The sequence below is a fragment of the Hippocampus bargibanti genome, linkage group LG18, assembly GCF_051943395.1.
Source record: "Hippocampus bargibanti isolate YZ-2025 linkage group LG18, ASM5194339v1, whole genome shotgun sequence".
Taxonomy (NCBI): Eukaryota; Metazoa; Chordata; class Actinopteri; order Syngnathiformes; family Syngnathidae; genus Hippocampus; species Hippocampus bargibanti.
The window spans coordinates 5,766,099-5,793,929 of record NC_142751.1 but is presented as its reverse complement, the minus strand read 5'-3'; the positions used below and the strand labels follow the sequence as shown (position 1 = coordinate 5,793,929).

Sequence of the window (27,831 nt, the reverse complement as noted above, 5' to 3'; positions counted from 1 at the left end):
TGGCATGGCGGTGAACTGGGGCGGCCCGGTAGTCGAGTGGTTAGCACGCCCACCTTCCAACATGCATGGGAGGCAGATTGAACACCCCAAATTTTCCATAGGTGTGAGTGTGAGAGTGACTGTTGTTTGTCTTGGTGTGCCCTCAATTGGCTGGCAACCAATTCAGGTTGTCCCCCGCCTCGTGCCCGAAGACAGCTGGGATAGGCTGCGGCGCCCCACGCAACCCTAATGAGGAATAAGCGGTACGGAAAATGGATGGATGGATGAATGGATGGATGGATGGGTGGATGGATGGATGGATGGATGGATGGATGGATGGATGGATGGATGGAGGTGAACTGGTTAGCACGTGTACATCACAGTGCAGAGATGCAGGGTTCAATTTCGCCTCAGTCTTTCCGGTGTGAAGTTTGCATGTTCTCACTGAGCTTGTGTGGGTTTCCTCGACGTACCCTCCACCCCCATCTCAAAAACATGCGTGGCAGATTAATGCCAAGTGAGAGTGCGAGCATAGATAGGGTTTCGTCTCTGTATGCCCTGTGATTGGGTGGCAACCATTTCAGGTTGTCAGCCAAAGACACCTGGGATAGGCTCCAACGCACCCGTGACCCTCTTGAAGATAAGCAGATTAGAAAAAGGATGGGTTATGATTGAGTTCAGGGGTGGCCAATTAATTTTCAATTCAATCTGTCATGTGGCCCTTTCAAAAATGCAGTCGGATGAGAAATTGGGACAGGTGTTTAATGTCCACTTCAACAAGCTACCCTAAACCGTGTTCAGTATTAATTTTAGGTCTTGATCAACACAATCATTTTTTTTTTCATTTCAGCTTGTCCCATCAGTAGTCGTCACAACGCGTCATTTGGTTTCTATGTAATATTAAAATTCTGCTTTCTCCCTAAAGCCAAGTGACCTCATGACTTCCTTCACGAGCTCGATCAATCTTATGCCAATCAACTCACTGTCTCTTGTCTGGAAATGCCCAGACCATGCAAGTCTGCTCGTTCAATGTTTTTCTCTGCAAAATTCAACCTAAGTCATCTTTAAATTCAAATTGCTGCTGTGGACTGCAAATGTCCCCATTGTGGGACGAATAAAGGTTTTCTGATTCTGATTCTGATTCAAATGACCTCATTTCTAATCCTTTCCAACATGGTCACTCTCGAACTCTGGTTGATACATCGACAATAGATCTATGGGACGATAGTCAACATAACAGGCAGACAAGACTCCGAGTGGAGAAATACATGTAAAAAATGCAAGTGATCATTATAAATATGGTCAAATAAAATAAGTATAAACAGATTGTTTTCATTTCAAAATGCATTCTCCTTGAAATAGCCTTGAATAATTGCGCTTTAATTATAGATGAGAATATATGTTTTTTTTGTTTGTGTAATTAAGTTATGTGATAGATTTGCTTAGTTTTTGTTGTTATTGTCAGTGCTAACTGAAAAATCTGGGAGAGAAAAAATAACATTTTTGTGAAGGTAAAGTCATAATACTGATGATATTGTGGAATCTGTGTTTAGTGTCAATAAAAGTGTACAGCCTGAGAGTCCTTTGCTTCTCCATGATGATGCAAGAGATGGAAACTAAAACCCGCATTGGCCCATAGCCATTGCAGTCCCAGCGTGAGGCATCCCAAAGGAACTGGCACACAGACAGACGAGCTGACAGACAAGTGCTGTTACTGACCTTTTATCTTTACCTTTGTCTCAAGAGTTGCGTTTCCCTCCGAGTTGGAAGCATGACAGGTATACTGTCCCGCCGACTGCATGCTCACTGCTGTCAAAGAAAAGTCTCCCTCCTGGTAAACATGACATGACAGATACATGCTGGTGGACCATACAAGCAGGTTCAAGAGAATAGACGAATGGTTAGTATGCATAAAAAATGAACTGAAGGCCGAAACACAAAAGTACAGATATGGATAAAAACCTCATATGTACATCCGCGTATGTGTTAACTAGCCAGCCAACTATAAATAAAAATGTAATGATCAAAGCCTACCCAATCATTTGCTGTTTGAATTACACTGCCGTCTTTCAGCCAGGTGATGGTTGGAAGAGGGTTGCCGTTGGCAGCACAGACAAGAGAGAGGTGACATCCAACAAGAACCTCCAGGACCGGGGGAGGAATTTTGGAGAAGGTTGGGGCCGCTAGAAAAAAAATACCTTCTGTTGGTGAAAAAAGTAAACTAAAAATCAAATTATTAACTGTATTTCTTGACCTCAATTTCTTATATATATAATCAATTCCTTATGTATATAATCTTTGTGAAAACAATCTACATTCTTTTAATCAACGGCTCGTTACAAGCTCTCCCCCATTATGTCAATGACATTCTTGCCTGTCGTCAAGTGCAGCCAATATGTGAAGGCCATACCTACAGTACGATAATGCATGTTATCCCATCACCTGCATGTTGCGAAAGCACCGTCAAATAAAAATAAAGCAAAGGGGAATATTGCATTTTTAGATAGACTAAATAATTTAAATAATTATTTTTCTACAAACAAAAATCATTTTTTTATGAAAAAAAAATATGTTTACAGTAAGGAAAAGTCAAAAGTACCTTGACAGTTATGATGTATGGGATTTTATAGGAACATACTCCCTAAATTTGACATTAATATTGTCCTGTTTCATAGAATTCCATAAAACGACAATGTAAAAAAAAAATCCAAATTTTGCATTGTGTTTGTGAAAATGAAATAAGAAAACCAAGTGCCACACCAAGTACAGAAAGCATGATCCAGGTGCTGTTTTGAAGCTCATCTTTGGGTTTATCTAATAAAAGGATGTGACACCCATACAGTCCCTGGTCGTCCAGGAGCAGACCCTCCAGCTTTAGAGCACTGATGTTCACCAGAGACACCCGCCCTGCAAAGACACGAGTGCATGTAAACAGCAATCAGCAGCAAGGGTACATGAAACATAGATCTTATCGGATTTCCATTGTATGAGATTTTTTTTCTGTCTGTCAGTGTAATCAGTGTAAGTTGGCGCTTAAACACAATTTTGTGTTGGAGGCATTACATGTTGTGCTCACTTACACACATAAAGTCCATGCCAAACCCCAAAACAACACGGGCACATACACAAGCGGAAATCTGACCTCTGAACAGGTGTCAGGTGATTGCTTCAAGACAGGTTAGCTCAAAGCATTAACTAATTCACTGCCAGACGATGTGCAAAAATGTGTCCACTCCAGTGCCAGGGTTTTTGTCAATTTCACTCAAATTGCAGGACCCACAGAATATTGACTTTTAGGACTACATAAACATTCAATTCAGCCTAAGAAACCTGAGAGTCTCTTCTTTAATCAGAAAAAAAGAGTTAATTCCTAAATTATATGGGTCTGGAGTTATCTGAGCTTGAAATGGAGTGTATGAAATACAATAGATTGCATACATATTGATTTATACAGCGCTTTAACAGCAGCTGAAGCTGTAGTATGGACAAAAGGCAAATGCTGCCCCCTCGTGGAAGGAAAAAAACACTGCCAGAGATCTGACCAGCGCTTTATTGGCACACCCACAAAAAAAAAAAAAAAAAAAAAAACATTGGGGAATTCCGCTCCATGTCACACTTTTCAATTACAAAATAAATTCTGGAATGGCAGCGAATGAGTTAAGATGTATTCTTTTTATTTTCTTTTTTTTTTCTACAGCTTGGGGAAAAAGGGCACAAAGCTGTGCAGTCGTGCGTAATATATCACACAAGGTTCAAAGTTCTTGAAACTGTGGAGCAAGTGTTGCTCCTGACAATCCGGGAAAAGCAGGGAGTTAATGTTAAGTACTATGTTATTGGTGATAACACCACCCTATTTACTTTTCCCGGCTGCAAACAGGGATGAAATCAACAGAGTATAGAAGGGAAGGTGGAGTTAAAAATGGGCAAAGTGCACTGTTTACCAGCTCAGTGTGATAAATAGGTCACCGTAGCACCACAGTGGAAAGGTTTGGCCAGGCTAACAAACGTGCCTGGGAGACCTGTGATAAAAGGACAGGAAGTTGGGTGGTGCTACACTAAAGACATAACCTACACTGAAGCCTCCAGTGGTGAAATGCTGGACTGTGAGAGATGTGAATCAGGTCAATTTGGGTGTGAAGTAAGAGAACAGAAAAACAAAAAGAATATACTGTACAGTGTACTTCTTCAACTACGTTATGAATTATAGTGACTTGTGTCTCATGTATTATTTGACAGTGGGGTTGTTTAGTGTGTGCGCACATTTTTACATTAATAATAGTGGCGTGCACTGAACTGTCAAAAAGTGGATAACTGACATTGGATGTTTGCGAATGTGCATATATAAAATAGTCCTATCAATAACTGCTTGATAACAAATGTCATTATTTTTCTCAAAAATGCATATCTGTTTCTTCAAAATTAAAATGTTTTTGAGGCAGAGACAGACAACCACCCTCTTTGACACTCACACCTGGGGACAATTGTGAGAGTTCGATCAGCCTGCCATAAATGTGTATGGAATGTGGGAGGAAACCAGAGGACCTGGGTGACAAGGGTGGGGAGAACATGCAAACTCCACACAGGCAGGCCAGAGCGGGATTTAAACTCAAGCACCCAAACAAAATAATGATAAAGAAAACAAACTATAAACATTCTAGGGGAAAATTCATGGGGATTAATAAAAACATCTAAAATGTTTATTTATTTATTTATTTTGAGCAGCCACCTCACCAAATTAAATTGAGTCAATTCAACGAAAACTTTTTGAGCAGCAAATGTAATGTTTTTTTTTGTACTGCATGACTGCTATTCACCATATGTAAGCACATTTATTTTGACTCCTTAAAATTCAGGAACACATTTGGTGTGTCTTGTCTGCCAGAAAAGTATATTGAATATTCAATGTTCTAATTTTGGGGCAAAAACATTAATACTCACTTAATAGCCGAACCTTTCCTGCGGATGTACGAAATTACACCAGGCAATTACTGAACGGCAAGTACGGTTTGTGAACGTCTTGGGCAAAGACTCCTGCATGTTCGCTCTCTCACACGGACTGAAGCAAACACACACAACTTGCGTCTACCATTTTCTCATCTGCACATCTCCTTCTGCTCACTGGCGCCTTTCAATTAGCTGACTGCCTCAAAATGTCTTCCATTAGGTGAATTCATGCATGTAAACACAAGCACTCCCACATTGCCTAAAGCCAAACACTTTCCAACCTAAGATTTCTTTTTCAAGACTTGATTTTCCATACTGTGACTTGGGACACTGTGCAATTCATGATTTTGGACAAAAGACATGGTTACAATTTTCTGCCTTGGCGGAGGTCCGTGACACAGAGTGATGATCTCTTTCTGGGCTTCGGTGAGGCGTGATAAATTGGCATTTAAATTAACCGATCGGCAGCAATTTGGTTGCGGGGGCCTGAAACAAACATGAGTCATCCCAGAGCATAGATTCATGTGTGTATACTTGAGAGAGAGAAGCATATAAACTGTGTGCGAAACTTGAACATCTGACCACCGTCTGTTCTTGCTGATTGCGAGTGGATTTAATCAGCAAGAGCTCACTAATATCACAAATAGATATATAGCTTTGTTTTTTTTATCAAGTATGGGTGCAGGAGGAGTTGGTCATGTTCACACAGCTCCTCTCTTTTTCTTTCTTTCTTTTTTACACAGCTCTATCAAAACAAATCCATTGAAAATCTCCAAAGGTTTGTGAACAATCAGCTACAAAACCATTGAATCATACACATTGGCGAGTTTAAACATTAGCTAACAATAAGATAAATAACGGATATGATGATGCGCTATTTGGTCGTCAGCTGACATAGAAAAACAAGAGCCGCAGTCAACAGGGAGACAACAGTTGAACTGCGGCTCCCCAAGCCAAACCCTCAGTGACACCTGAGCACATGACCAGAGGAGGTGAAATATACACCTGTTGTTTTTGAAAGAGCCTGTTTCCCATGATGCACCTGTTACTCCCACAGCCAAGTAGTTATGTGAAGCTACAGACAACAAAGCAACCCTTTCAAAACTTTTGTAAGACTTCAGGAGAGTCGTTTTTGTTTGTCACAGGAGCAGAGGGAGATAAGGTAGCCATTGTTTTGTTCCCCTTTGTTGGATGATTTACAGCCGGTGCAGTTGTCGACAAACATTGCAACGTCAATTGCAGAACATGGGGTTAAAGATTTTTAGAGCAGTGGCAAGCCGTGCATATCACCCCTCGGCCTACAGTAGTGCTACGTCTGAATTAATTCAGGCTGCGACTGCAAATGAAAAGTGTGGTGTGATTTACTATAGGGTCCCGTTAGCCAGGTAATAACTTATTAAGAAAGAAATACTGTCATTAAACTGTTTGAGTTTTTACCATGAATATGTCGATTCATGATAGGGGGCAGGAGTCACTCTTTCACATCGCAGAGAAGATTAAACAATTGGGTTGGGAAGCATTTCCGACCTTTCTTAATTACAGTGATACCTCAGCTTACGAACGCTTTGTTTAGCTCATGAACTTTTCACCTTACGAACATTAAATTTGCGAGCATATAGTCTTGACTGACTAACTAGTTTTTGGCGGACGAACCAAACCACACAGCGCAATGGTGGCTGGCCGAATAGTTTTCCTCACCCGCTTTCTTTAAGTGCAGACGTGGTTTGTTAATGAGTGGAGTACTTTTGCTATTATGGGACTGAAAAAGACCCCACCACAGGCTAGTGTTGAGCCGAAGAGGACACAAAAGAAAATTACGGTCGAGCAGAGGAAGGAGATCATCAAAAAACACAAACGAGGTATGCGTTTGTGTGACGTAGCGTCCTAGTACCAGTACGCTAAGTCGACCATTGCTACGTGTGGCTAAGGGTGTTTCTGTGTTGATTAAGCAACGGTCTCAGGCAACAGAAGAGGTTGAAAAACTTCTGTTGATTTGGATTAATGAAAATCAGCTAGAAGGGGACAGTGTGAATGAGGGTATTCTCGCCAAGAAAGCTCGGCAACTTCACTCGGATATCATCAAGAGGCAACTACATCAACAACCATCACAAAGCTAAATAACACGACATTATTATACAGTGCAGTTTATTTCTTTAATTACAATACAACAGCACATTTATTATACATAAAATAAGGTATATTTTGTGTAGTATTAAGGCTTATTTAGTAGATTTATTTATGTTTTATGGGGACCTGGGAACTGATTATTCTAATTTTTAATGGTTTCTTATGGGAAATAAATGTTTGGCAGGCGAACTTTTCGCCTTACACACACTTTCTGGAAACCAATTAAGTTTGTGAGCTGAGGTATCATTGTATGTCCATTTTTTTCTGGAAAGGTCCTTCTTGAAAATTGCTTTCACAGTACATCTGAAACCAAATCAATTTCTTCTCCTTCAGCTATTGTGGTTTGACAAAACCACAATTAAATCAACACAACAATGAATTTGCTTATGCGGCTCGCTACAGATATGGTGAGCTAGCTCAGACCAGTATCCTGTTGTCACTAGCAGCTGGTGATACTATGATTGACTAGTGACTTGCCAATCATAGTTTGAGAAAACCCTGACATTACACAGGCTTGCCCGCAGGCCCTGTGTGTCACCAACTCAAAATCTGATTGATGAAAGCAACAGACGTTCATTAAAGCAACAAAAACATTGACACCGCATTTAATGTGACAGGGCCTGCAGAATTGATTGTAACGGCTGATTGTAACGGCTGATTGTAACGTCCAGGTAGATTTCTGTCCCTGGGAACAAACAATGGCTGAAATGTGATTGGTTAAATGCTTAAATATGAAAACACACATCTGGAAGCAGCACATCACAGGAAAAGCAATTTAAAATTATTTAATAAGAATGTATGTACAAAATTTAATTAATCAGTCTGTGATTCGATATTTTTAGGCCAGCAGAGAAGGCCTTGCAAGCCCTGACGGCCCGCCTCAGATTTAGAGGGTGCTGAATAACAGCAGGTTTCCCCGCTTTATGTGATACCGTAACATCCATTGTTATAAAACATGACCTGGGCCCACGCAGATGGATCATACCCAAGAGTGAGACCCAAAATGGCGACTGTCGCTTACGGACTTTGGACAAAATTGAATTCAGCTTAACGGTCACAGAACAGTAATTTATCTAGTCAAAGTTCGAGATGAGTTTATTGAGATGTAAATGTACAAGTGATATTTCCTGGTCAGATAAAGGGAAGGAGTGACATCACATTAAGATGGGAGAGGAACTGATCCTTTCACACACACGTGCAGACATAAATTGTCTCCACTGTTGCTCTCTACTTTGCATCGCAATTACCGATAAGGCAAATGTGTTGGAATTTCTGAAATCATGCAAATGTAGTAAGTTAAAATTCCAATAATTGTGAATGCAGTATTTATTAGATTTTTCTTTTTTTTATACTGAGCAATTTATTCCAATGTTTTTAAAACACCCTCTCCCACTCAATCGTTGAAAAAGCATGGCATTTCGACTTATTCCTTATACTGCCTCGGGAAATCTCAATATGACATTTAAATGTGCCACCAAACGCGTTCTCTTCATTTCCTCAAAGGTATTGACAGACAGCCCAAATACACCTGGGTCTCACCCGCCTGGAAAATATTTCAATCTTATCACCACGATGGAAAACATTGCTTGCACGTGTGTTGAGTTGCAGTGACATACAAAGCAATAAATCTTCCCACCTGAGAGAAATGCCAGGCAACACTTGGGAAGGCCCCTCAACAACTCCACAATGGAATACAAATGTAACGATGAGTATCACATCGATCTATCATTGTTTTGTATCCCAGCAAAAGATATTGCAGGGTTTGTTTCGGCATGACGTTAATAAATATTAATTGAACAAAGTAGTGCTTGCAACACAGAGACCTTAGTTATGTTACTTTATGATTTGTAACATAATTCGTGCCTTTTCAAATGCATCTCATGGCAGAGAATGTGGTACTTGAAAGGGAGTGTCATAATCACCTTATGGTTCCTGCATATTGGTCAAGCTCATACGTGATGTTTTTTTGTTTTGTTTTTGTTTTGTTTTTGTTTTGTTTATGATTAATCTTCACTTCGCAACATGATTCTGTTCGCAAGATGATTCGAGGACACCAAAAGTATTATGATGATTGGAAATAGTTAAAGGTGTCTGTGAGTTAGCCATTTGGCGCAAACAGCACATCTGCTGTTTTGCCCTAATGATCCTGAGCACTGGGCACCTGGGCATTATTAGCTTGTGACTTGGCAGCTAGGCTGTCTGAAGTTTCAGCATTGTCACGCGAACAAGACATTCAACATTCAACATTTAAATGTCTTCTGTGCAGGAACCCAAAAGGTCACATCAGTCGATTTTCGATTGAGATTACAAGGTGGAAAAGAGAAGTACTCCGAGAAAAAAAGGCCTATCTGAAACACCTAGTCATGCTTTACTTTTGTACATTCATTGTTGGTGAATTTAAAGGACAACCGGATCTACACAAAATTACTGAGTACTATAATCATGTCCCCTAAAGCAGAGGTCCCCAACTCCCGGGCCGTGGACCGGCAGCGGTCCGTGGGTCATTTGGTAATTTAATTTACATAAAATGAAAAATGATAAATTACCAGATTACATCCGTCTATGACTTACTCTTCATGCAAAACGCTTATCTAGGTCACGTGATACATACCGCTAAAATTAGCCCACCGTAAGCTTGCAAAATTAGTAAAAAACAAACATCTTATTTTGTTGTATTTATTTGTATTTGTATTAAAATATTGTCTGACATTAAACCGGTCCGCGGCGCAAAATAGGTTGGGGACCACTGCCCTAAAGACATTCTTTGTTTTCTGAGCCGTGGATCTTTCTAAAAGTGGCTCCCGTAGCGGCTGGTTTAGCCAGAAAGGTGTGGTTGTGCCTTTTGTCGAAGAGCACTGTTTTGTTATACCTGTATATCGCACACTTTCCATGTAAATCGCTGGTATTGAATGTCACACAGAGTGAGGCTTCATCATCATTTGTAGATCTCCCTTTTGTGTTATTATGTGAGGATTGCTAAATTCATTCTCGAATGAAAAATCTCAGATTAAAACTCCCCCAATGCAAGACAAATAAGAGAAGACCTTCAGCAATCGAATGAGTGAAACCGCACGCTTCAGCTGCAGTCGCCATTGTTTGCTTACCCTCATATTGTGGATGGACATGAGGAGGATAGGAGCCAAATTTGATCAACACAGGCACGTCGAGCCCTTGTCGCACCCATTCAACCACATATGGTGACCCAGATGACACATCAGCTGAGTAGGGCGGACCAACGATGCAAGTCAACTCCACCACACCGTTGACCTTTCCATGCACCTCTGACATTTTTCCATCAATAGTCCCTGCAGGGTTGCGAGAAGTAAAAGGATAAATGTGCTCAATTTTTATAGCACAAGATATTTTTTTTTAATATACAGGAAATTATGGTACATTTTCCCCCAAAAAATATGCCTTAAATATAGAGTTGAATGAAAAAGTACTTACGGAATAGGCAAAAAAGAGCCACCACAGACACAGTCCGTGAGTAAGATCTTCCTGATCCCATATCTGTCGTTCAGACCACCTGAAGCATGCTCAATCTGTTGGCAAAAGGCACACAAATGTCACACTCGCATCAATAACTTGGCCGAGGAACACATGACCATCTGTGAAACAACAACAGCTTGAGATTCTATTTCTGCCATGATTTTTCTGACTCCGGGGAAGGAACATTTTGATTTTTAATATAGCTTTCGATGATTGGATTGCATCCCATATCATTACATAAATGGCCATATTTGCCAAAGTAGCCAGAAAACGCCCTGGCCCTTATATCTTTTTGTGAATGTAAATGTCACAAATGTCATGTAAATCTCCCAAGAGTCATGTGCATAATGGCACGTCATGTTTTATTGCGAACACATCAATGGAGGTTTTAAGACCTTGCAGGCATTCAAAGGCCAAAATAAGATGAGCTCTTTGTGCCCAATGACAATTAACACTGGTGGACTTATACGGTGGACAGAAGTGGCCATGACCACACTTGCTCACCCTTTGGCCACCTCATGTTTCAGGGAACAGTTTCATACCTGTGATCGTTTTCACATGGATGCTTTATTCTGATATCCCTTGAAACTCTGCCATAATTCATTGTCTAAGGATTTAACTCTTTTATTCCCCACAATGTATAAATACACATCAGCCAGGATCATGCTGCAGAACAAGTAGAACTAATGGGGGAGGTGGCGGAGTTGTGGAGTACAGTTGGGTGGAGTAGTATTTAATAGAGAATGCATTCGAACACGTCACCATGGAGAAAATCAATAGTTATCCCGTTATTGGTTTTGGGAAGAAAATGTTGCACCATGAGGAGAGACATGAAGTTGCTGAAAGCAGCAGGATGCTTTCATCCATACAAAAGTAACATGCAGCTATGAGCTATGTGCACAAAGATCGCCTGCTTTCATGAAAAACCCACACTGCAACAAACGGGCCTTCACACAATGCAACCAGAATGTGGTGAAAAAGATGTTCTGTGCTCTTGAATCAGAGAAATTGCTTAATTTTATCCATCCATCTATTTTCTGAAACACATCATCCACTCAAGGGCGGCATGGCGTGCCAGAATCCCTCCCTGCTGTCTTTGGCCAATAGGCGGGGACACCCTGAACCCTTTGCCAGCCGATGACAGGACACACACAGAAGAACAACCATCCGTTCTCATATTCACAGCTAGAGACAATTTAGAGTGTTCAATCAGCCCGCTAAGCATGATTTTTTTGGAATGTGGGAGGAAACCGTCATCCCCGGAAAAAACCTACGCAGCCACAGGCAGAAATGCAAGCTCCTTACAGGCCGGAGATGGGATCGAAGCCATGACCTATGCAAAGTGAGGCCTACTTCATCTTAACATTCCCCCCAAAAAATGTGCATAAATTTCAGTGCGCTTAAATATGCAAACATACACCTGCCCACACATACGCTGAGCTCATTCTTTCACTTCCCTTCATCGTTCATATCATCAGTTCAAGAGAGTGCTAAAAAATACGTGTGCCATTAAAAGCTATTTTTGTGTGTGTTGTTTTATAGAAAACAAGTCTTATTTAGAAGTTTGAGATGTCACAAAAGCAAAAACTATTGGAATAATGCCTTCACAAAAAGGTCTTTTTTCTGTTTTTTTTTCCGCCATAGAACATGCAGATCTGATTTAATGAAGATATTTTCTCATGCCGATTGCTAACCAATACAGGAGAAAAGGAGAGAAATAAACTTTGAGCTGAGATACCAGTTAAAATGATCAGGATTCAAAGAGCTAAATAACAAGTACACAAATGGTCTGAATGCCAACTGTCTAACTTTGTCTTTTTTGTGTGAATGTTATTGCACTTTTGAAATATGCTTGTGCATATGTCTGTGTAAGCTCTCAGGCGTACAGGAGTGGTCCATCGATGAAAAGTTTTCTTTAGTCGTCATCTGTACTTCTTTGAAGGTGTCGGACGTTTCGATTCTTATCCAAGAAACTTCGTCAGCAAATTAAAGTCTTACTGGTAGTTTAGGCCCTATATATATATATATATATATAAAACCACTAAATATGTTCTTGTCACTTCCCAGTAGGTGCTAAATATTGTTACCAAAAATGTCTAATTTATCTTATATTCAAACAACATGTAACACCATAATCCTTTGCTGCTTCGTATCAAGGGCATAGAAGAGAAATATACAGTAGCTTACACATTATCCTTTCAACCCACATCGACTTATAAGCAAAGGTTTCCAGCCTCTGAGTTATTGTCACAGCTCTTTGTAAATCGAAGTCACATTGAGGAGCGCATGCCCCATGCAAATCATAATAACTGAGATCTGTAGACATGATCCCTTGACACTTGACGGGTGGTGATCCCATAGGGTTGAACCTCTTTCCTGACACCATTGCCTTTCACCAACGAGTATGCAAAAAACTCTGACAAAGTTTAATACAGTCCAATCCCTACTTGGACAAAAGGGTATTGACTAATGGCTCAATGTTATCCGAGTGCCTCAACAAGAAAACAGCAAAGAAAAGTCTGCAATGGCGCCCGAGTGGGCAGCCATCAGCAAATGCTCTCACGCGCCTTGATCTTGTTGTTGTTTTTGTGGTGTTTATTTTTTGTTTGTTTTCTTTTGTCACTTTGAGTTGTTGTGTGTCGTGTGAAACGGATACAAATTGTTTTTCAGAAATTTTGGCCACAACATTCATCAAGGAGGGAACTGCTTAGCGATTGCGCCTTTTCGCCACCACGAATATTCCAACACTGTTTTTGATTCGGAAAGAATGTCAGTGCCATTTGACTGTCATCGCTGGACAGCTCTGGGGCGATTTTGCTTTTTTGAGCCTGTAATGGGCAGCATTTTCACAGTCCCCGCTTTTTTCAGCAGAAAGGTCAGTGCTATTGGACAGTTTGTGGCTGGATGGAATCATGATTTGAGAAACATGCAATGATAATAAAGGAGCGTCAGCGCAGAGTGCCGATGCGTATGCGGAACCGTCACGGCTTGGAATTGAAGCGGATTTACGTCGGAAAAGAGATGTTAGATAGTCTCTTTCCATCAAAGAATGCTACAACTTTTTGTTTGCTTTTAACATTTAGCTGGTAGCAGACATGCACATTTCACCATGACGTCCCTGGTCCACTGGTGAAAAGGGCGCATTGATCCTCTCCTCTTTCATCTAGTACTGCTTCATACAACAAAGAGGGTGCAGAAAGGGCTGAAGATTGAATGACTGTCTGTCTTTTTTGTTGTGTCACATTATTTGTTATTTAGTTTTTGTTGTTGTTTTGACTTCAAGATGGCGCCGTGAGAGTGGCTGCCTTTACAGCAGATCCTCTATTTTGTTTGCTGTACTTCTTCCTTTCTTCACGTTGCTGCTATGAAATGTAAATTCCTCCACTGTGAGACTAATAAAGGCTAATCCAGTCCAATCCAAAATACTGTCAGATGGGTTTTTCTGAACAAGAAAACCCCCTGGACAACATAGAATTTGCAATTAACCATGGAAATGAATGTTATTTGTGTGATGTGTTCAAGGAACTGCATTAAAAGATTGAGAAAAGTCTAGTGTCCCTCTGAGATGTCCTGAAAGACGGGAAGCGGCATCAATGTTTGCTTTGACTGTCAGAGCTACTCTCGTCTTATATAACCTAAAGAAATAGCAAAATGTTCTTCCAAAGACCACTGAGCATAAAAAGAATTACCCAGATGAGAACATATGAAAGGAAGGCCGTTGACACATGACTGGCAGATGTCCTCTTGTCACATACCTCAACATCATCAAGTAAATGACTGGCTCCAAAAACTGATGTCATGGAAATCAACTGTGGTAAATGAATTTTCAAACAATGACATATATTCAGGATTTGTATATATGTTCAATGTTCAAACAATGACATATATTGAGAAGTTGCATCTATTGTCCATTCATTAAGTTTGGTTTTCAACATATACTGTTAAAGTCAGCAATAAAACATACGCAGCCAATATATTGTGTCACATTTTTTATCTTAAAGCAACATACTCTCTACATCACAACACACATCTGAAATATTGTAACTGGATTACGCAACATTTTAAGGCTAATTTGAGTAATAGCATAATTTTTAATTTCATAAAATCACTTGAGAACAAACTAGTGGAGAAGGGAGTTTCCAACACTTTAAGCCACAGACAATCTGCATCGCAAAGATGTTTAATTGGTGAGCACAATGTTGATGGAAACTTTTATTTCACTCGGCACGTTATAGCGGAAATGAAACAGTTTGATTTTTGCAGCAGAAGTAAAAAAAAAAGTTGTCAGCAGAGTTGGTCCCTCAGAGAACGAGCAAATGGAGGAGAGCGCACAAGCCATAAATCTTTGGGAAAATCATAACTCACTTTTTTGTCAAATATGAATTAGGCAGTTGAAGTTAGATTAATGACGTGTGGTATATTTTCTTGATTGCAACCTACCACAGCGTCAATGTGAGGAAATACATCACAATGTGATGGCAACTTTCTCAAACATTTTTCCTGATGGCCATTATGATGCACCACATCGCGATGCCCACAGTAAAGTGATGGCAACAGCCACAGCAACAATAAAAACATTTTCTACTATCCACATGCACACCCACCATTCAACCATCTTTTTCATCTGATTCTTTCATTGTCTACCATTGACCATATGTGTTCCTTTGCCCATAGTAGGGTAGGCGACAGTACCCCTCGCGACCCTTGTTAATATAAAGCGGATTGGAAAATGGATGAATGGAAAGTTTTTGCTTTGTTTTTTTTAAAGATTTTTCAAAATGTTAATTCATCAAACTGGCTGACCAATTAGCCGATACGTTTCAAGTTTTTGAATTTGTTGTACTTTTGTTCTTTGTTCGGTAGCCCATACAGTCAAATGGATTGTTTTTTAATGTGTTGTATTGCCGGTACCGGTGATTTTTGACACAACATCCTCCCATTTCCCAACAATAGTCATTTTTCATCACTGCTGTTAGATACTTATCAATTGAACATTATCATTCATGTAGACAGACGAGGAGAAATGTGAGAGATACATTGAGTCTCACCGTTTATTTTTATTTTGGGATTAAAGTGGAACTCAAACGGCACTTCCAAAGCCCAAGTCCTTTGGATGACTGAGTGCTGATTCTAATTATAACAGCCATGCACCACTCAGAATGCTGTTTCATGTTGACCCCTCTCGCGTTAAAAAGTAGGGTAACCAAAAACATTAGAAAACATTCCATGTCGGCAGAAAGTACAAATTGGATGAAAAACAGTCTTCAGAAATGTCACTCAAACCAAAAACAGTAGAAAACATTCCAGGCTGCCATAAAGTACAAACCAGGTGAAAAACAGTCTCCAGAAATGTCAGTCTTTTCACTTTGACTTGTCAGATCTTACAATCTAACGTAACCCTGTGGCCCGTTCTAATTTAGTTTTTCCAATATTGAAATAAGATAAAGTGTCCATCACTAATTGCAAGGTTAACAGGGCTCAATTTGACTAGACTGATAACAGGCTTCCCCCTCCTCATAGCCCACGACTCTTTGTTTGCGTAGTTATAAAAGTAAGCATACATTTCATTTATAAGCGCCTTTCAAAACATTCAAGGACACTTTACAGTTATTGTTGAAGATGAACAAAAAAAAGGCTTTGATTAGTGTGTTCATTACATGGCTGGCCCTCAGTCTAAAAGGATGGGAAATAATTATACAGGCTGTCAAGAGCCACAGAATGTTATCCAACACAGTCCCACACAAATGCCGCAATACAAAGTAAAAGATGCAAAGTGCAAAGGGTGAAAGATTCCCTGCAATGAACATTTTTATCGTTGTCGGACTTGACATGCTGATGCCGCTATACCCCTCCCTTCACCTATGAACCAGCTTTCTTATGTTTATTCATGTAGCACAAATGGCTCCAAATGGGGTGCGGCTGTAGCAATGATGAAGCAGCAGGTACTTTCCCGATTTGGCACGTAATGATCACTTGATTGTTTAGTACCTTCCAGTTGACTGCCCCTCAATAATAATAAATTAGGTTGACTGGATGAGAATAAAGCAAGCCTGACAGAGTACCCAAAATGTGAAGGAGAGGGCCAACAAAACAGATCAATCTAAATGTTGTTTATGATGTTAATGGTAGATGAGATTTAATGTACTGATGTATTTTCCAGTGTATAAGGTGCATTGGAGTACCCCCAAAGAATGGTATATTATCAAACTTTTTTCCATATACTGTAGAACTCAGGAGTTGGGGTGCGCCTTGGGGTGCGCCTTATACTTTGGGGTGCCTCAAAGTATAAGGCGCACCCCAATGAATGGTGTATTTTCAAACATTTTCCATGTATAAGGCACACCACATTATAAGGTGCTACAGTCGAGGCTAGGGTTCCGTTTTATATATCCCAGCATGGACCGCGCACTACTTCTTCTACAGGGGAAATGGAGTCGTTGCATCTGACAGTAGTTGTGAGACCTGTTGTGGATCAATATTACTTCATATATAAGGTGCAGGGTCATCTTTTGAAGAAAATTAGGCTTTTGCGCCTTATACAACGGAAAATACAGTATACAGCAAAAGAGTTCAACCATCGAGCTAAAATGGGATTGCATAATATTGTTTGGGGAAAGGAAAGAAAAAGGGAAAGTTTGGCAGACAACAAAAAGGCAGGTATGACGAAAAATTACAACATGGCGAGAAAACAAAATTCTGAATTGAACCACATGGCATGTAAACATAGCCTAGACAAGTGGTTCTTAACTTTGTGATAGGTACCAAAACCATTCAGTTCAAATCCAGATCCACCGAAGTCTTAGTGAAAAACAAATATATAATTGGAGAAGTGTTCCTTAAGTTTTGCCAGGGCGTGGAATGCCAAATCATGCAGATAGGACACTGAGCCCCATCACATTCTGTGATGCATGTGAATCCATGTTGTACAGACCGACCATTTTCTTTTTTTGTTCAACATAACATTTTAAAACATTACCAAAGGAAAACAAAGGGAAAAAAATCACACAAAATGCTATTCCGACAGTCATACTCCGACTACTGTGCCAACTAAATTTCCCACAGCATTGATTGAACAAGCAATATAGTGTGATTATCTCAGACAGTGATCTCAGCCAGTGATGACCAAGTGGGTGTGTCATCACTAAATGACATGTTGAATCAGTTGTGTCTAACCTCCTCCGGAAAGCACAATTTAGATTGGATTATCCTGACCTAGGTTGGTGGAAAGCGCAATTTTGATTGGATGATACTGGCCGTTCATGTTGAAACAGGTAAACGGCCCTTTTAAATAACCCACGAGTACAAAAAAAAGAGGAGTCTCGTACACTTGAGGTTGAATGGACCGAAGGATTCACCTTTGTGGAGAGAAAATGTCCTGATTCTAATTTGCAATGAAACAATACCAACGATGAAACAGTCAAATTTCAGTGGCAATTTCACAAGCCCCATGCTAACGTTAGCATCAATATACTTCTGTGAGACAGCAGAAAGTAAGTGTGGAAGCTAATGAGCCGTGTGCAGGCTAGCTAGCAGTAACTTCACATATGTACCTGGATATGGACTTTCATTCCGATCGTTTGGCTGGATTTTTACCAATCATGAGGAATGGAAAACCATTCATGTTAATGGTGAGTACTATCACAAAGTTATTTGAAATAATACATTATGACATGCGGGCGTGTTTGTGTGTGTGTGTGTGTGTGTGTGTGTGTGTGTGTGTGTGTGTGTGTGTGTGTGTGTGTGTGTGTTGTGTGTGTGTGTGGGTCTCACTAAAAAACATTTCTAAATATTTCACTTTTATGGCTCTTTTAGTCAAAAGGGTTCCTGACCCCTGGCCTAGATGTTACCTTGACATTTGCTTCTTATGTGAACATGAATAAATATAAGCATGATGACAGCACAAAATAAAACATTTCAAAAGTCTCATAAACGATCAGGTGATTCGCAAAAGAATCACACCCCCACCCCTACCCCTGTCTCTTGTTGATTTATTAACTGCAACAAATAGAGACGGTGACAGAAAAGCCGTAAGAAAAGAGCCAGAGGTGCTGTTTTAATCTACATAAGAAGAGAAATGGAGGTGCAGCTGATTGATTGTGACTCTGGAACACATCTATCAGCATTTCTGCCTCATATAACTGTGACGACTGCAATTTTGTTTTTTTTTTTTTTAATGTTTTTTATGTTTTTTTTTTTTTTTTTAATACAAATTCCTCTTTTCTTAATTGTGCCATTGTCTGTTCTTTTCATATCATAGCAAATGCCCTTTCATAATGTCCAAGATATTGATGTCAACAGTGAGTAAAGGTACCTTGTATCCTAAAAGGGAAATTAATCACCCTCTGCCCACTTATGGACTTTTTCAATGAACCTCTTGACACCAAGTTCAATTGGACATTAGCTACCAAATAAAGTGAAAGTAGGGAAGCCAAAACAAACAAACAAACAAAATACACGTTGAGACGGCTACAAAATAGAATGAACACAATTTGGAATAAGGAACACATCCATCCATCCATCCGTGATACCGGCCACATTGTAGTTAGGTTTTCCTCTTGAGGGCCGTTTTGAATTTGGGGAAACCATTACATTGTTTCATCTCCTCCACGTATTAGACAAACGTTTCGTTTTCTAATCTGAGGTTAAGAAAAATGACTGTTATTGTGGTCTACAATAAGAGTAGTTGAAGCTAGACTAAGAGCAGAAGTGAACATTTGTGAGCAGCAGTATGGCTTCATGCAAAAAAAAAAAAAAAAAAAAAAAAGAGTACGACAGATGCAGTGTTTGCTTTAAGAATGCTGATAGAGAAGTACAGAGAAGGTCAGAAGGAATTGCATTGTGTCTTTGTAGATCTGGAGAAAGCGTACGACAGGGTGCCCAGAGAAGAGCTGTGGTATTGCATGAGGAAGTCTGGAGTGACAGAAAAGTATGTCAGAGTGGTGCAAGACATGTATCATGACTGTAGGACAGTTGTGAGGTGTGCTGTCGGTGTGACTGTGTCATGATCTGGTTGGCGACCAACGGGGGGCGCTGTCGGCCCCGCCTGCACCTGCACAGGTGCTGGTCGTCCCGATCAGATTGGCGAACAGCGGGTAGCGACGTCAGCCCTGCCGGCAGCCTCGCAGGTGCTGGTCGTTAAGATCAATGACACTTAAAAGGACACCTGGCACGATCATCCGGTGCCGATTCATTGTTTGTTTGCTGCTTGTTTGCTGCATGCATTGTGTACGTGTTTGTTTAACCTTGGCGGACTTTTACACTTGGTTTTCTTTTGCTACTTTGTATTTTTTCCATTCAGATCATTTTGATGTTTTACATTTTGTTACTGCTGACCTTTATTTTAATACAATTTGTCAAACAACCTCCTGCTCCCTCCTGCCTGCTTTTTGGGATCCGAACCCGCCATCACCACCTCGCAAAACCGTGACAGACTGAGGAATTCAAGGTAGAGGTGGGACTCCACCAGGGGTCAGCTCTGAGCCCCTTCTTGTTTGCTATGGTGATGGAGAGGCTGACAGACGATGTTAAATAAGAATATCCTTGGACCAGGATGTTTGCAGATGACATTGTGATCTGTAGCGAGAACAGGGAACAGGTGGCGGAGAAACTATAAGTGTGGAGATATGCCCTGGAAAGGAGAGGAATGAAGATCAGTCGCAGCAAGACAGAATATATGTGTGTGAATGATAGGGATCCAAGTGCAAGAGTGATGCTACAGGGAGAAGAGATAAAGAAGGTGGGGGATTTTAAGTACTTGGGGTCAACTGTCCAGAGCAATGGAGAGTGTGGAAAAGAGGTGAAGAAGCGTGTCCAGGCAGGCTGGAGCGGCTGGACAAAAATATCAGGTGTGATGTGTGACAGAAGGGTTTCAGCTAGGATGAAAGGTGTATAAAACAGTGGTGAGACCAGCCATGATGTTTGGACTGGAGACAGTGCCATTGACGAAAAGACAGCAGAGCTGGAGGTAGCAGAGCTGATGGTTTTCTTTGGTGACCAGGTTGGATATGATCAGGAATGAGTACATTAGAGGGACAACTCATATTAGAGGCTTTGGAGAGAAAGTCAGAGAGGCCAGACTGAGATGGTTTGGACATGTCCAGAGGAGAGCGAACGCCTATATCGGGAGAAGGATGCTGAATCTTGAACTGCCAGGCAGGAGACCGAGAGGACATGAAGGTAGCTGGTGTGAGAGAGAAGGATGCACAAAACCGGGATAGATGGAGGACATTGATTCGCTGTGGCGACCCCTGAAGGGAAAAGCCGAAAGGAAAAGAAGAAGAAGATTGTGGTCTACAATACGACAATTTGAAATTTTGGTTTGGACTTTGGCAAGCATCATGGCACTTGACATGCTTGACTTTCGTTCACGGACCGAATAAAATTATGTGGCGAGCCAGATTTAGCCCCGGGACTTGACTTTGACACATGTGCGTTATACCATTGAATCTCAATCTTTATAGAACCGAGGCAATATTTTGGTTTGAAAAATTGCATGGCATGCTCCCACACAAAAATGACACAAAGGGTGGCAACACATCAATTATAATGTCGACTTGCTTCGTTCTGCTGTCAATTCTCTAATCACGGACACGGGGCATTTATACGGTTCGCGATCACCTCGCCAAGGCCGGATGATTGACTCACCTCGCCACCAAACCTGGACTCTTCCTTCGATGCGCGAGTGTATCCGGTCCGAGGTATTTTCCCTGCATCCCGTAAATTTATGTCATTTTGCACCCTCGTGTGCCATTTGCTTTTTGGCGTAGTAAGCGTTGTCGTATCACCCCCTGTCTTCTTACTCGCTGTGTTTTCTTTTATTTGTGAAAAAACATCCTGCTTGGTTAGTACGTCTCTGCCACCTGCTTTGGGATCCCAAACATTCCACTACGTTCCGATGAGTCAGCTGCCGTCACTCTCGCTCGGCACGTGACAGCTACGGATGACTCGGCTACAGGATGTTCTTTTCTCTTAAAATATCTATCCAATGACACTTGCTCTCACTCCCAAAGCCACATCACTAGATTTAACAGCCTCCTTATTCTTTAATATCGTAGTGATCGTAGATTTCGCCATGCTGTATTCCCTAGCCATATCAGACACTCGCACACCTCCTTCATATTTTGCGATTATATTTCTTTCTTAAATGCAATAGTTGTACGCACTACTTTTCTTTTTTCACTTGTAGGAGCTCTTACTTTCTTTTGAGGCATGATTAGGGGCTAAAACTCTTCGTACACCTATATTAAACGCTGGAGCAAAACGCAGCACGTCCGCAAGCGACAACAGTTGGTCACGGAGAGAGCGATACACCCGTACGCCGCTCAGCACCCCACCCTCGCGTCGTACCAGCGTTCGAACACCGATTGTTGTTCAATCTGCGAAGCAAGAATTTCTCGAATATTTTGTTCCAACTCCGATTTGTTCGAACTGTGAGTCGTTCGAAAACCAAGGTTCCACTGTACAACAGTCACTCTCACACTCACACCTAGGGACAATTTGGAGTGGTCAATCTGCCTGCCATGCATGTTTTTGGAGTGTGGGAGGAAACCAGAGGACCTGAAGAAAAACCACGCGGGCCCGGGGAGAACATGCAAACTCCACACAGGGAGGCCGGACCGGGACCACTGTGCACTGTGAAGCCGGTGTGCTAAGCACTGGACCACCAGGCCACCTGAACAGAGATATGTTATTTGTTATTCATGGCCACACATTGTCGCATGAATTGCGACAATGTCCTCTGCAACTTATTATGAGCAGCATCACAGAACAAGTTGACTTTGTTCCAGTTAAGCACACCTTGAGGTATTAATCACGAGGTAGTGTGATTCTAACTTCATCCGCAATCAAAAGATCGGATTTAGGGGGATATTTTACTCACTGTAACTTTCACTGGATTTTTTTTTAATTTACCCAAATTGATTATGTCTTGTGGACATAAAATAATCTGGATAAAGATAAAGTGATTTAGGTAGATGAACTATAGATGTAAAAATATATCTGGATGATATATTTATATTTATATACAGGTGATTTTATTTTAGCTAGTCGCTTGACAAAATTACATTGAGTAAATTCAACATACATTTTTTCCCCAGTATAGTTTCTGTGTCTCAAAAAAAGTATTCATTGGTACTGGGGGTATAAGTTGCCACATAAAACCAAACAGGTAAGCTTAAGTTATAAAATGAACCCCGTCTTGTACAAAAAGGTGAATAGAAGACGGTTGGGTTAGATTCTTGAAATGTCAAATAATCAATGTTTGAACTTTTGTTCGACTTTGACTCATCTTGTGTGACCTCAAGAATGCAATCAAGCGAATAACTCATTGATTTTGGAAATTTGTGATCACAGTTCACAATTGTTAAATAACAAAAGACCACACTAGACAAAATGATGTTACGTTACACAAAAAAACAATTAAATGTATGATAGAAGATAAAGAACAAAGAGAGTTTCACCTTAGTATTTTTAAGAAAACACATCAAGCTTCTCCAACAACTTGCAGCATTGCTCAAATTCATTGTAAAGTCTTAGCAATCAAAAGGAATATTATGCTTCGAGATGGAAAATTCTAAGTACCGGTCAATTAAAACGAAAGAAAGAAAGCAACAAATTAAGATTAACTATTGTTAGTATTTGTAAGTAAATTTTACTCTCGGAACATGTTGCCCAAATGTTACACACAGGGCTTTAAGTACATTAAGCAATTTATTGACCCTAATATAAAAGCTTGTATAACAACTTAAAAAAACAACACTAAGTTGAAGTGATTTTCAAGAACAATCGAAATAAATCCTTGTAAATATAACATACGAATCTAGTTATTCAATGAGATAGTGTGGCCATTTAAACGCACCATACCTGCAGTTTGACTACTGGTGGTTTCGGTGTTACTCTCAGATTCGTTTTTTGTGTCCTCTCAGTCTAAACGTATCCTTCGAATGTTCAGGTAAGTCCGGTTGCAGGCGAGTCATCGGGAGCATCGAGACTAGGTTCTTTGTTGCTCTGAGAAACAAACTGCAACGCGATACCTGTGGCGACCGAAAGCAAGGTAACAGGTGTCTGTTTTCAAAACCAGGTGATCAAGTGACCTGCCCCCACCAGAGTACTCTCGTGTACTCCCTGCCTCCTCCCACGAACGCCCTGCATGTTGTTTGTTTTCAAACGTTGAATTTCCATCGGAAACTCGCCCGTAATAGCCGAATCGGACGCAAGCATTTGTCTGGTGTGAAGGAAAGTACCGGTAATTTAAAACAAAAATCGCTCTCAATCCCCGAAAGAATCGACCACAAGAGGGTGTCATTGCCATTGCACTTAAACGGGAGTTGTCACACACTGTGGACCAAAATATTGGTACAATGCATCAGTACAACTGTGAAGCATCAATAACAAGTCAAACAAATGATCTGTACGTTCTGTGACGTCCACACTCCCGTTGTCCTTTTTCTACAAGGACAATCTTGTTCAATTCGTCCCAAAAACAGAAGAGAAAATCAGAACTTGCAAATGTTAATTCCACCAGTGAACAAATGTGTTCTATTTTTCATTTATCTGAAAGACAAGCACGTACTTGGTCATATTAAATAATTAAGAGTAAGGCTCTGCAACAAGTGATATTTTATCATTCAAACTTGAACATAAAACATTAAAAGACCTGATGTGTTTGGGAAAAAACACACCGGTTGAGGTGAGCGTGAAAAATACATTAAGCGACACAAAGTTAATACCAATTGTGTTTTGCTGTTGGCCGGTGTTATCGAGCAATAATAAGACATCCGCCGAATCTGTTGTTGTAACCACTTCAATGTTTTGAAGCAAAATGCATCCATGTTTTATTGTCTGCAAATTCAGGGTGTACCCAGACTACTGCCTGAAGAGAACCGAGATAGGCTCCAGCAAGCCCGTTGACCCGCGTGAAGATGAGAAAATGGATGGATTGATGCTTATTGTCTCCACAAAGAGGCCCGCATTTTCTTTCACAAATGCTATGATGTCATGAAGCTGAATGAAAACTGTCACATAGTGTGTACTTAATTATTTACGGTATACTGTTCCCCACCCACTCTTGCCCTCCAAAAAAAAAAGCCATTTTCAAGATGGACTTTTTAAGAATAGATGGACATCATTAAGAAAGATGGGACAGTTATTTCCTGGCTCATGGTACCCTCCAGTCTCGTGGACTTGTAGTAAATCACACCTCACTTTTTACAGTCGCAGCTGTGGATTGATTCAGATGTAGCATTACTGAAGGCTCAGCTATAAAATGCACGGTTCGGCACTGACGTGTACTTAATTCAGGATGTCATTTAATTCTGGGAAGACTTCCTAGGCCTCAAAGATATCAGTCTATGAGTTTTTTTATTTTTTGCATTCACATGTTGAATGACATGGCAATGCTTATCCAAGAAGACAAAACTAGCGTAAGCATTTGTATGCAATTTTTCTATTTCTAATTTGAAATTGAAAATAATATTTTGTTAAGGCGCTACAGTCGAGGCTGGGTTTAAGTGCCCATCTATACAATTTCTGAACCGCTTTATTCTCAGATATGTAGCGGAGGTGCTGAAGCCGGTCCCAGCTGTGTTCGGGCAGCAGGCAGGGGACACCCTGAACCGGTTGCCAGCAAATTGCAAGGGACACAGAGATGAACAACCATGAGCATTCACACTTAGGGAAAGTGAAAAGTTTTCAATCAGCCTGCCAGGCATGTTTTTATGATGTGGGTAGAAACTGGAAGACCCGGAGAAAACCCACGCGCACACAGGGAGAACTCCACACACAAATGCCAGATCGACCTCAGCACTGTATGGTCGACGTGCCATTTGACCACAAGGCCGCCCAGTTTAGCCCTTCCCCTCCCCCATATCTGATCAAATGCACTAAAATTACACTAAAATGGGGTTTTCTGTCACCAAACTATCGGGTGCGCAAACATTCTCTGCCGTCACGTCCAGCATGGCATAGCTTAGTCTCCCCAAACCCCCAAATAATGTAGCATGAAAATCAATATGCACAAATTTGAAACCTGACCGCACATGGGCCTGTCTATAAAAATAGTGTGTCACAAAATTATTAACCTTTCCTTGAACTCTTGTGTACTGAACTAAGCATGATTAGTCCCCTAATTTATTGTCAAAATTAAAAATATTGTTAATACGTTTTTGTTGTTGTTTTTTTTTTTGTAAATGATTTTGCTTTAATGTCAGAGCAGATTTTCTGCAAACACCATCTGCAGCCTGGAAACCCTCCTACTGATAATTACAAATTTGATACATTCAGACTGTTATCTCCCACATGGAGATGTGCATTTCGGAAGTAGAAAGCACAGCGGGAGATCCATGGGGGTTTGGCACCCGAGGCTATAAAACATCAGACTCATATTTTAACATACACTAAACTGTGGTATCTTGGAAAGGAACATTGATGAAATATGGCAGGAGGACAATAAAACGCAGCGACAACCCGTAAATTACAACTATTTTTAAAGCAGGATTAAGTGCAGCGGGAGTGTTTTAATTAGTACCGTGTTTGAAAGCGTGGCTCAGGACCTGCGAATTAATACTAAGATTAAAAATAGTGTTTTCTACAAAAATATAGTGGTTCACAGATTCATTTTCAGCCATAGATGGAGACTTTATTTACATTACATACGTATTAACAGAGAGAAAGTCTGCCACAAACAGCATCATGCCAAAAAAGAAAAAAAAGGTTTGTGTTTGCATGTGCGTATGTGCCGATACAGTATATCACATGAGACGGCCCGGTTACCTGCTTTGAATGTGAGCGTGGAAGGTTGTTTGTCTCTGTGTGCCTTGCGAAGTTCCGCTGGTAAACAGTTCAAAGTACAGTGATACCTTGGCTTACGAACGCTTTAGCGAACAAACTTTTCACGAACATTAAATTTGCGAGAATACAATCTTGGCATACAAACTAGTTTTCGGGAAACACACAAAGCGCCACAATGGCTGACAGACTAGTATTCGGCGGAAGAACACCAAACCACACAGCCAAACAGCGGCGCCGTGGCTGCCGGACTACTTTTCCACACCCACTTTCTTTGAGTGCACGATCGAGGTGTGCGTTTGTGTGACTTAGCTAAGGGTGTTTCTGTGTTGTCTAAGCAACGGTCTCAGGCAATAAAAGAGGTTGAAAAACTTCTGTCGATTTGGATTAACGAAAAGCAGCTGGCAGGGAACAGTGTGTTAGGGTATTATCACCTAGAAAGCACGGCAACTTCACTTGTTACTCATCCAGTTATGAATATGATTCAAATAGTTCTGAAGAGGAAAGGATACATGTTTGCAATTGATTAAATAATTTATTCTGTGCCATTTTGAGGCAATAGTGGGGGAAAATGTAGCACTAAAAAAGAGGCAGAATATGGCGACAAAGCTCCGTGTAAGGAATTAATCAGCCCCTTTCCAGGCTGATTAATTCCTTACACGGAGCTTTGTCGGAGCTTGTTTTACAGTAAATGTGTCCATATGTCTATTTTGTCCATTATGTTTGCATCAAGTATTCAACCAATCAGTTGAAAAAGTGAAGTTAGTACCTGTAAATCAATGTATCCGTCATTGTCTGCAGCAAGACGCGAGTACTTGACCTTTTTGAAGGCGCCAGTATCTGCCTCTGCTTGGTTTCAGTGGAGCAAAGAAACTACAGTGACACACAAACACGTACACACATGCGCACACACACACACACACACACACACACACACACACACACACACACACACACACACACACACACACACACACACACACACACACAGGCACACACACGCGCACACACACACACACACACACACACACACACAGGCACACACACGCACACACACACACACACACACACACACACACACACACACACACACACACACACACACACACACACACACACACACACACACACACACTTATTGCATTTTGTTTATCTGAGCAATGCAAATGTTACCATCGATTACAGTGTAGAGCTTGGGTCGAGTCTCACCCTATATTTGCGAGTGTTACTAATCAAATCGTTATTAGATTATTAATGAGGGAGAAAAAAACAAGTACTGTAATGAAAAACATGGGGACACGGACATGTTGACATATGTGATATTCTGATGAAGTTTAAGAATGAATTTAGTCGTATACTAGGAGCGTTAGAAGAAAAATGTTCGAGAAAAACACAAATCTGCTTTCGGAAACTAAATTGAAAAAAAATACCAGCACCCAACAGATTATGTTTTAAGGGAAAGAAGCACGTTTGTTTGGCAATTTGCATACTCGGCACAGCAGCCAATCA

At 40.7% G+C, this 27,831-nt stretch overlaps 1 protein-coding gene across 3 annotated transcripts in view; it reads right to left on the bottom strand.

Moving 5' to 3' along the window:
• igsf9a (immunoglobulin superfamily, member 9a) overlaps positions 1–23,614 on the bottom strand; it is a 58,794-nt gene extending 35,180 nt beyond the window's left edge. Inside the window, exons 1-7 of one of the 3 annotated variants that reach the window (XM_089020764.1) lie at positions 23,401–23,614; positions 22,025–22,210; positions 10,498–10,592; positions 10,155–10,355; positions 2,740–2,886; positions 2,014–2,162; positions 1,699–1,810 (exon numbers count right to left, since the gene is read on the bottom strand). In XM_089020764.1, coding sequence (XP_088876890.1) covers positions 1,699–1,810; positions 2,014–2,162; positions 2,740–2,886; positions 10,155–10,355; positions 10,498–10,558 — 670 coding nt within the window. In that variant the 5' untranslated portion in view covers positions 10,559–10,592; positions 22,025–22,210; positions 23,401–23,614. Of the gene's footprint in view, positions 1–1,698; positions 1,811–2,013; positions 2,163–2,739; positions 2,887–10,154; positions 10,356–10,497; positions 10,593–22,024; positions 22,211–23,400 lie in introns of those variants that run through there. The other 2 variants (XM_089020765.1, XM_089020767.1) reach the window with 2 other exon arrangements.
• Between the last annotated feature and the right edge of the window lie 4,217 nt (positions 23,615–27,831).